The sequence below is a fragment of the Electrona antarctica genome (genome assembly GCF_951216825.1).
Source record: "Electrona antarctica genome assembly, chromosome: 1".
Lineage (NCBI taxonomy): Eukaryota > Metazoa > Chordata > Actinopteri > Myctophiformes > Myctophidae > Electrona > Electrona antarctica.
In genome coordinates, this window is record NC_136806.1 from 50,539,977 (window position 1) to 50,551,371 (window position 11,395).

Below are 11,395 nucleotides of genomic sequence, written 5' to 3' on the forward strand. Positions count from 1 at the left end.
TAGCGCTGCCACACAAACCCCTCAAGCGCACACACGCACGCACACACACACACACACACACACACAAACCCCTGTCAAAAATTACCTTCCAATCGCAAGTACAGAGCACAAGAATGAGTGCAAACACAGATTGAAAACTCAGCTAAAACACACACGCTCACAGGCGTGCACACACACGCATAGGCCTATGCGTGGTCGTGCAAACACGCTTCCAGTGGCATCATCATCGATGGGGAAGCCAAGCTAATAGAAACTGCAGGCTTTCTATTCCTGAAAAGTTGCAATACGATAATGGAAGCCATCGCTCTCACTGTAATACAAATCTAAATATGTGTGCTGGTGCCGGTGCCACGCAAAAATATAATATATAATAATATATAATAATATATAATAATATATATTATTATTATTATTATATATATAATATATATATATATATATATATATATATATATATATATAGAGAGAGAGAGAGAGAGAGAGAGAGAGAGAGAGAGAGAGAGAGAGAGACACACACAATTGTGCTATTTTATCATGAACATTGGTGAGGACCAATTATATGAAGATAGGTTGAAAAGTGGTGAAGTGGTCCTTTAATTAATTCTTCCAAAAACCACCAGTGTTTTGGAAACCTAACATGTGGAAACAAATCCAGAACAGTGTGAAATACGTTTTACGGCATTGTTCCCTTACACTATAGTTCTGGCAGTGGAGCCATACATATACGCTCTGGCCCGGCCGCCCAGAGAGAGATGAGCTGCTCTTCGTCTCGTTTGACACTTTATTTTCCTGTGTCGCCCATCATTTCCTGCATGCGTTTCATTATGCTTTCCTCTGTCAGGGGAAACACTGACCTACCTGGCTGGGAACCAACTGTGTGTGTGTTTGTGTGTGTGTGTGTGTGTGGGGGGGGGGGGGTAGTTGCATTGTGATTGGCTGAGACGGTTGCCATGTGGTGCATCATGTCACATGGGCCGGACTGCTTCCTCCAGGTACAGAGCTCAAAATTCTTCACCTCATTATAGTGTTTTTGTCGCGGCTGACGTACCAATCACCAAATCCTTTGTGCGGAATTAACCGGCATTAACGCCTGTGCCAGACAAAGTCTAATATATGACCATAAAAATATGAAGAGGAAAAGATTCATGAAATAAATGTAATCTGTTTCAAAAAGGACAAACTCATTGATTGATCTATTTGTCTGTGTCCTTTTTATGCCCATATATGGAGATTTCTGTATCTGTCTCTCTGTGTCCCTTTATTCCTATATATGGAGTTCTGTGTCAGGCATGCCCAAATATAAGTGTTGTGATGTCAGAACAGGCCAGCTCCATGTATATGGACACTGGTCAGGGGCCCTGCGAGTCTGTATTAATAACACTCTGTCTGACTGCCTGGTCCTAAACACTGGCGTGCCACAGGGGTGTGTTTTATCCCCTCTGTTATTCTCCCTATACACAAATGAGTTGAAATACAACAACAAAGTCTTCTCTCTCATAAAGTACGCTGACGACATGGCCCTGGTTGCCTGCCTACAGGACGTTTCCAGTCCCTCTTACTCCCAGCACATTAATGTCACTAAGACCAAGGAGCTGTGCTTGGGAGGGGGGTCAAGAGCAGAGGGCTCAGGGTCCATCTTTAGGCCTGTTACTATGAGTGGGGAGGAAGTGGAGCAGGTCAGTGACTTTAAATATCTGGGAACGACCATAGACAATAAACTCACCTTTCAGACCAATGCAGATAACATCTACAAAAAAGCAAGGCAGCGGCTTTATCTTCTCAGGAAACTGAGAAGTTTTAATGCCATACCATGGTCTATAGATCACTCACTGAGAGTGTTCTCACTTTTAACATCGTGTCCTGGTTTGGGAATCTCTCAGTTAGAGATAAAAACAAGCTCACCCAGGTAGTCAACCAGGCAAGTAAGATCATTGGAGACAAACAATTGCAACTTCAGGACATATACAACCGCTCCATAACCAAAAAAGCTATTCAGATTTACAATGATTCTACCCATCCTCTTCACTAGTCTGAATTTGACTTGTTGCCATCGGGCAGGAGGCTTAGGGCAAAATTTGCAAAAAAGAAGGGTTACAAAACTTTGTTTGTGCCAACTGCTGTGGACATTTTAAATAAGAAAATGTTTAAATTGTCTAATCGCCACTGCTCATGATCACTGTTGTTGTGTTAATGTGAATGCATTTTTATATAGTATTTTAATGCACCTGTGTATTTTTTGTAATGTTTTATTGTTGTAACTGACTGCCGGTGTGCCAAAGACGAATTTCCATTTTATGTCAATTTAATGGACAATAAAGTTTTCTTTATCTTTATCTTGTCCAGAGCCCGGGCAGAGGCCTTTTTGGGGCGGTTCTGGACAACCGTGGGTCAGACCGACTAGGCACGGGGCACTGCACCCCCTGTGGTGGGGTGGAACGCATGTGTCGAATTTGAAGTCGGTGGGGCAAACAGTTCTCGAGTTACGTGAATTACAGACATAGACGTTCACACAGACTTGGTACATTTACATTACATTTATTCATTCATTTTTTATATTATAAATAAAATTAATACATTAAATTAATTTGACCATTGTTTTAAGGAGGTGTTTTTTGAAAATATGACTTATGAATCGTGATTTTGGTCATTCACGATTCAGCCATCTCACAGGTCTCAGATTCATATAAATACTTGGTATCTGACAACTCACTAACTTGGAATTCATGTGGACAGCTTAGCCTCTGTGGCAGTCTGCAGACTACATGGTTCATGGTGTTTGTTGACTCCCCCAAAAATGTTCTAGCAGTCTTGGAAAGCCATGTCATAATTAGCCTGCAGAGGGGAGCTGTTTTACCCCCTTATAATCTCCCCTGAAGTCCTGCTATTTTCAATTGGCCGAAATATATAGGGCTGAAGCGTATGTGTTTTGTAATAATAATCAAATTATATAAAGTAACTTATAACTAATAATTGAAATAAGTTTTCAAATAATTGGAGTGGGGTAAAAGTACAATATTTTCCCGGAAATACTGCCCTCTGGTATGAGGGCAGTAGTTTCACTATTATTACTTTACTTGATCTATATTATAGTTGTTTGACTCAAGCACTGGACTTGGGTTCTTTATCCAGCACTGCTGCAGAGATGTGAAGCAGCACTTTGTCACTGGCTAGCTGCACCTCTGTCACCACCTGCATGCAGCCACTACCGTTTCTTATCGGGCTGTATTTTCTACTCCTCTCATGTTGAATGTCGCATCTCAGAGAACCTCGCAGTGGCATGTACGCACAGACAGCAGTAGTACAGATACCGGTGGCTACATTCCCTACCTCTCTCTTCATGTTTGTGCTAAATACTCTCGTTGGGAGCTCTCTCTAGGTAGCCGGCGTGTTTTTCACATGTCCTATGGTTGGCTCTGGTCCGCCAACCTGGAACACTTTACTTGAATACGTTACAGTTTTCCTCAGACTTTACTTTCTTCTACTGATGTCTACAAATGTACAAATGGAACCACATGGACCTTTAGGTCTGTAAACTAAAATGTGCATCTTCTGTTTTGTACACAATGCTTGTTAATAATAGATACATCAATAAAAAAATATTCAAATATAAGTTTGAGAAAGACTGGCCTTAATGTTTTCTACTGACTATACCTCTATACTGTCTTGCTCAGAGACACACAGACTGGGGTCAGGGGGGTGGACCAGGGATCATCTGATTCTCAGACGGCCTCTTCCCACTGGCAAGGAGACATTATTATATAGACTTGACTGAGTCATATTTGATTCAAAACATTGTATGGAACCGGCTCACATACAACAGTGATTGCTGGTCTATTTCTGATAAGAATGATAACATCCACTCTCACTCTGCATGCCTGCCTGCCTGTGTTTTCAGAGTAAGGCCCGACTCACACCTTTACATCTAGCATACAACATTGATGCATGCTTGTTGTATGAGATGTATAGCTGATGCAAGCTCGCAATGCATTTCCAATGGGAGTCACATGGTTTGACACAACATTTGTGTTGTATGGCTTTCGGCTGTGTTTCGACTGCCCCCCTCCCCCTCATACAACACAAATGTTGTGTCAAACCATGTGACTCCCATTGGAAATGCATTGCGAGCTTGCATCAGCTATACATCTCATACAACAAGCATACATCAATCTGTTGTGCACGTGTGAGTCGCACCTAAGATTGTGACAGTCCTTAAACAACATAGGCTACAACAACAACCTCCTCGTTTACATCAGACGCAAACGTGTACTTGAAGCCGTACGTGATACAAATCCTTTATTGAATGTTTTTGGCTCAATCTACTACTTGATTTGGGTGTGCTCTCCAGACTAATTAGAGAGATTATTAGCAACAACACACAAACATATGAGGGTTTTAATGATCTACTAAGTAGATCATTAAAACCTTTGTCTTTGTATATTCTACTTAACCGCTTAAAGCTGACCAGGGTTCCCCAGAGCTCTATGCTATAGTCCCTCTACACCAAATCTTTGCAGAAAATGGCCGATCTACAAGTTACGAGCTTGTATATCAGCTATTTCTGTGGAATATTCGCACTGTAGATCTTCTACTTACGAAAAAAACAGCACAAATCTTTTCTTATGGCACCCAAATCCTTTCAGATGGTGTTCTGCAGCCAAATACAGATACGTTTTGGGGGTCCTTGGCATGAAACAAAAAAAGTTTGAGAACCACTGATTTAGTAAATCGGCAGATTTAAAAAAAAAAATGGGACAAAGAATGAAAGGAGCATAAAAAGGCAGACAATAGAAGGTGAGCAGAGGAGTCCCTGCAGGCTGATCTTTGATCATTAATATGAGGAACAGCTTGTTGTTCAAGGACAGTCCCTTTTTATGGGTTAGTCCCCATGGACCAATGAAGCAGCGCTTCTCAAACTTTTAATTTCAAGTACTCCAGTACCCCAGTACTTTGCACATTATTATTCCACGCCATCCTGAGTGTACAAATGGTGACGGGTCCATTTGGTTCCATTTGCACACTCTCAGAGTTACAGAGCTGCAAGGGTTCCTAACTATCAATACGGACCCTCCTCAAGGACCCCTGGGGGTCCCCCAGATTCCACTTTGAGAACTACTTGACTTAACCCATTAAAACCGGGAAAGCAACTGTTATTTTAGAATTAGCGTTGGCTATTCAAAAACAGCAGATACAAGCAGAACAAAAGTTGAATAATTTTGTGTTGTGGAAAGTATTTGAAAATCTTTGACTAATTTTGCATTTTTTTAAACAAATTTTCTTTTCTGGGGTTCCTGGCACAAAATATTTTCAAATGGTGGTCCGCAGCCTTAACACAAAAAGGTTTCTACTGCTTTAGAAGGCATGCTTGCATATGTAGAATCAGTCTCAGGTCTTAATGGGTTTAAGTTCAAGTTTGATAAACTTATAGCGGTGTCACAAGGAGCTTTTGCCCAAGTGAAGAATGTATATTTTTAATATGGATGTGCTTTTTTGTTGCATTCAAGTACAGTATTAATATATATGAGTGTGCTCAAATACTACTAAAGTACTTGTTATCACAGGCAGACAGTAATCACGAAAGGAGAATAAAAAGTAGAATAGAAATAAAATAACTTTTTATTGGACAAGTCACTTCACCTTTTTATTTCAAACAAACATTTTTCTATTGTCAGAGTTTATCTGCGGCGAGTCGGCTGAACGTATTGGTGCGTCTCACCGTCCAATTCTAGAAACACAGAATGACACATTTATCATTGCTGCCTTCGCTATACGACCGGACACCTCCGCTCAAATGAAATCTTGCACTACACAGCCAGGCCTGTCAGCATCTCAACCCAATGAGCACTTGTGTTTCACCGCAGTCGCAGTCCATAAAGTAATACCCTACTTGGTGTCGCACAAAGGTAGGAAAGTAGGTGACCTACAAGCTCACCATGCAGTGTGAGCTTGTAGATCTGCTATTTTTTAGATTTCTTTTAAGCGAATGTGTGGGTTTTATAATATGGAACCAATGAAAATAGAGATGCACCGAAAGGAAATTCTTGGCCGAAACCAAATACCGAATATAGGAAACAGTTTGCCGAAAACCGAATATCCGAATATGATTAATATTATATATCTTTTTTCTTACCATTGCTGTCATGGCCGTACCTTAAAGCTACCTGATTTATGGCAAAATAAATGATTATGGCAAAACTGAACTTAAATAATAATCACTATTATGGGTACATTTATTCAGCTCTTTTGAATGCATTAATTGCATACACTATTCGGTGATATATATTCTGCCTATTCGGGCCGAAACCGAATAGGCAGAAAATGCATTTTTAGCCATTTTCTGCCGAATATTTTCTGCCGAATATTTTCTGCGGACGAATATTCGGTGCATCACTAAATGAAAAGTATATTAACAATAACAAGAGCTTGTGACAAAAAACAACAACTACATTGGAACACTTTTTTTGTTTTAGTTTTTTTCATTGCCTTTTAGACATACCGGTATGTAGTTTTCTGCCCGACAGCGACAATTTGATAGTCAGTCCCCTAACATTACATATAGGCCATAATAGGTTTTATTATTTTATTTATTTTATTGGTGATTATTCTATCGATAGACAGAGAAGTCCGTTTAACCACTTTAGCCCTATTTAATACTTTATCCTACAACAGTGTAACACAAAAATAGCCGTAGAGCTTGTAGATAGGCTATTCTTATTACAATTTTTATTTTATTTTTTTATTTCAAACCAATAAAACTAATTCTGATTCGGATTTGTTCGATTAACTGTTGCCACCCTAGGTTATGTAGACTTCTCAAACTGTATTTTCACATTCTGGCATGGTGCTGATGTGAAGTTGTCAGGTGGATTCGCCGTGAACCTTTTGAACCTGAGGTACCTGAGGTGCACGCACAACTTGTCCTGAGGCAGTACTTGAAAAAATGACAGTACTGTTTCTTTAACAACTATCATTTACGTCTTGTCGACTCGGAAACGACCCTCGCGACAACCTACAGCTTAGGGCAAACATGTCGCTTCGGCTATGGGCCGGCGCAAAGCCTCATGGGTATTCACTTACACTAAGTGAGAGCTATCATCAAATATGCAACAGCTTAATCTGCAATAATAAAATGAATATTATGAATAGCGTCGTCGTTTACAAAAACACTCTGTGGTAGCGGGGGGGGGGGGGGGGGGGGGGGGGGGGGGGAGAAAAGGTGCGGCAACCATAGCATTTAGAATGGGCTCTGGGGCCAGATAGGGCTCTTCCAAATAAACACTTCACTGTAAAAACATTTTCATGAGCAATTAAGCTAAACGAGCATAAAGAGGGAATAACAGTGAAGAGTTGGTTGCCAGCGATAGCACACCTTTAATCTTCTCTGCCCTCTTAGGCGTGGGCGAGTAGTAGCCTACACAGCAAAAAAGCTGATGTACTGTACATGTACACAGGATTTCTACTGTGTAGAATTCTGAAAGCTCCTTTGCACAATCAATAAACACACTTCATCTTCTGCCTCTGCGACCTTGTTGGGTTTTTTTCTCCCCCCCTCCATTCAGTTATCAAGAAATCTTGACATTTGAGCGTTTTCAGCGCTTTTCCAGCTCCGGCGTTTTGTTCGCTTTTGTTTGACACGCGGCCAACATCTGTATTAACAGGAAATTCCACACGCACCTACAGTACAAGCGGACTTGTCCTACATTTCACCAGCAGAGAGAGAACTGTCTTTCGGTGCCACAGTCTTTTCCCTTCACAACAAAGAGTTCACTGTGCTTTTTCCTTCATCCATGTGGCTATATTATCCTTTTTATGAGGGGATGAGGGGGATGAACAAAAAGCATAATTCAAGATGACAATTATCATTTATACACAGTCAAAACTACGGGCCCCGTTCCCAGCCACTCTGGCGCTAGACATGTTTTTTAAATAAAAACCTTAAGGAAATTATATTTTCCACGTGACATTTCTTTCTTGTGCGGCGCTGCTGTTCACATCCCTCAAGGCTGATAAGACGTCCAATTATTTGGTAATTTAGTTCAGACGAGAGCAGGAGAGAGTCTGAATGTGCTTGAGGAGAGAACAGTACAGTACTACAGTATTATTGTACACCATGGCCACTGATTAAAGCCCGTTCTATGAGGCCCTATGGGGCTAGTTCTGTATTAATATAGAGCAGTGTTCTCAAAGTGGAGTCTGGAGACCCCCAGGGGTCCTTGGGGTCAGAAAGATTAGTTGATATAGCATAAAAAACCCTAAATTACAGTTAACCACTTTAACCATATACTGTACATCAGCTGTTTGAAAATAGCCAATCCACAAGCTCACACTGAGCTTCTAGGTCGGCTATTTCTTTTTTAAATCTTGGAAGAAAACAAAATGTGAAAGATTTGAAAAGTTATTAAATCATTTTAACAATGCAAATCTTGTATGGAGGTTTGTTGCACAAAATATTTCCGGATGGGCTCCACGGCCAAATGCATGAATTTGGGGAGTCCGTTTGAGAACCACTTCTATTGACACATCAGGGCTCAATTCCAGAAAAAAGTAGATACAGCATTGTGCTTCACCAAGGCGTATTGCAATAATATTATACGCTATGTACAGCAGATATTAGGAGTCGTTGATTAGAAGGAATGGATCTCTGTAGGCATTGGATGAGGGGTTGGAGCAGTCAGAAGGTCTACTGGTCGAGGGTTTGGAGCTGGCTGAGGAACAGGGACAGCATGGATCAGCTGGGGGAGAGGAGTGGGGAGGGGTTTGGGGGGGGTCTCCCAAAATGCAGAGGATAGAGTCAAAGAAGATCCGGACTCTGTAGGAAGAGATGTGGGGATGGATCATCTCTGCGGTATGGTGCATCTACTGGTGCTGGGATCGAGGATGGCTGGAGGATCGTGGACTGGAGTGGAGTTGGAGATTCGGGGGAGAGGTGGGGGGCACATGGAAGAAAGACGGGGGGGTGTGGGGGGGGGGGGGATAGGCCAGGAGAGCAAAGGTGATGAGGTCTCACTCACGGTAGAACACATATTCGGTGTAGCTGGTCCAGATCTTGTCGTCTGTCTGCTCGTGGGCAAAGGCGCAGGTTCCCGTAGAGTTGCACGCCACCATGTGAAAGCCCGCGTCCGCCAGCTTGTCGAACGCCTGCTCCAGGAAGGTGAACTTGAGATAGTAGCGGGACGTGTAGCGCTCCGGCGGCCGGTCAGGGTCTCGGCTCTCGTTCAGGGTCTCCCCGAACACCTCTTTGGCCAGGGCGGTCTTTCCGCACACCATGATGCGTGCCACGCGCCGGAATTTGGCATCGGTCTGGCTGTCGCGACCCAGGGTGTACGAGCCGCGGTAGCCGATCGTGATGAAGCCAGCTCGCTTGCCATCTGTGCTGCCAGGCGCCAGGCTGGCACAGGCGGCGGCAGCCGCACCGAGGGACCCGAGGGTGCGGGTGTTGTCGACCGACGGCGAAGAGTCCTCCGTGTCGCTCTGGCAGCCCTCATCGCCCAGAGAGTTCTGTTTGCTGATTTTGGGCACCAGCTGCTTGACCAGCAACGGCAGGTTGAAGAACTCAGCCTCCCGCTGCAGACGTCCTCGCTCCGGGAAGTGGTCCGGCAGGACCAGCTGTTGGTCACGCATGTAGTCCAGGATGTACCGGAACAGGAAGCCGTCTCGGTCCACAAAGAAGCGCCCCTTCGTGTCCCGGGCCAGTCCTTTGCTGGACTTTCGGGTGAACATCTCCCCCAGCAGGGAGTCCGGCACGCTTGTGAGTGTGGAATAGCGAGTGATGTACACCTGGCCGCCGACATTAAGCTCTATAATCTCTGGGAAGGCTGCCTCCTCTGCGGCTATGCTACTATCTGGTAAAGCCATGGTGGCTTGAGTCCTTGCCAAGGATGAGGGAACTGAAACCCTTTCTTTGTCACCTCTGTAAAGGTTCGAGTTCAAATTGCACTACAGTGCAGTATAGCCCAATTAGCCTAATATGGATTCGGGAAAAAAAAGTGAAGTGTCAGTGAGGTGTGTTTTTGTCAGGATAAAGCTCGAAGATCCAGATGCACTCGGAAGAACACACTGTCACTAGTAAACGAAGCGTCTAAAATGCGGTGCTCTATATTTTGCGCAAAGGCAGCCTTCCACGCTCACACCAAGCATGTATAATAAGCCAGTGTTAAGGTGCTACGAAGCCATCTATTCTAACTAATAGCTGTTCACAACGATTAAAACATAGCGGAGAAGTTCACATTACAGAGAATGGAAACCGGTTCCATGTGGCTTCTTTACGCGTATAGGCTATTTAGCAGCGATAATATCCCGAAATTTAAATCCGACTTGTACTACCTGGACACGCACGGTCATTAACGGTCCACAACAACAACAACGGCTTCTTCTTTCACTCATTTTCGCTTGGTCGTCTCGGCGCAAAAAACTGGGTCGGGTGGCCCGAGTTCAATATTCAAGCTGTCCCATGATTCCATCTCCATAGTTTTCGAGGAGGTAGAGGCAGAAGAGGCATGTTGCGATGTAGTGAGTGCTGAGGAACAAGGATAAGCCGACATGCCACTTCTCCATCATTCATTGTATCAACCAGCAGAGAGCTGCAGCTTATAGCTGCCTACATGCAGCCCGACCGCCCTGTTGTGTTGTGTTCTGTTCCGTTCTGTCCTGTGAGAATGTCAGACTGTAAGTGAAGCTGCACCGTTTATGGAGCTCACTGTAATATTAATCTGCTTTAAAGCTAAACCACACCTACCCGCGGATGACGCGGCCTGCCTAGCTATTACAGAGGCCATCCAATAGCTCTGTAACTATAAAGTGTTTTGTTTTTTTTGTTTTTCCACGCTTTCATTTGACTCTTGATGCTCATTGCTCAACCTTTTTAATTTCAAGGGCCCCCCGTTGATAAGTATATTTAAATTAACCTTAATATTATTGGTTGTTTTTTTTATCTCCCCAATGCAGCCTACTAGCCTGCCTGGCTATAATCAGTGCCTATAGGCCTATAATCAATAAATTCAAGTGTGAATTGTATAAGATTGTTACAAACCATTGAGGGGAACCAATGGATGGACTACAGTAGCCTATTTAACTTCAAATTAACGCCTACAATGAAATTACTTTATTTGGTTAATTTGTATTGGAAATCTGAACCGGGAATTCTTTTAAATTATTTCTTAAGAGTTCAACATCAATGTTGCAAAATTGTGTGTAGAATGTGCATTTATTTTAAAATGTATACTATTTACTTCAGAGCGGCCTACTGTTGTATTATGGGGTAACAGCGCCATCTAGTGATTAATATTTACGCACCATGGATTATTCAAGCCTGTCTATGGTGCGAACCAGTGGTGGAAAAGTAAAACTATACATGTGAAAAAACAAAAATACTCCGTTACAAGTTGGACTGTATTTAAAA

The 11,395-nt window shown here is 42.9% G+C and overlaps 1 protein-coding gene across 2 annotated transcripts in view; it reads right to left on the reverse strand.

The window, feature by feature from the left end:
- The window catches only part of kctd12b (potassium channel tetramerisation domain containing 12b), a 33,447-nt gene extending 22,782 nt beyond the window's left edge, over window positions 1-10,665 (reverse strand). The window contains exons 1-2 of one of the 2 annotated variants that reach the window (XM_079507779.1): window positions 9,009-10,665; window positions 5,591-5,722 (exon numbers count right to left, since the gene is read on the reverse strand). In XM_079507779.1, coding sequence (XP_079363905.1) covers window positions 5,673-5,722; window positions 9,009-9,852 — 894 coding nt within the window. In that variant the 5' untranslated portion in view covers window positions 9,853-10,665 and the 3' untranslated portion in view covers window positions 5,591-5,672. Of the gene's footprint in view, window positions 1-5,590; window positions 5,723-9,008 lie in introns of those variants that run through there. The other variant, XM_079507778.1, reaches the window with a different exon arrangement.
- Window positions 10,666-11,395: the final 730 nt, after the last annotated feature.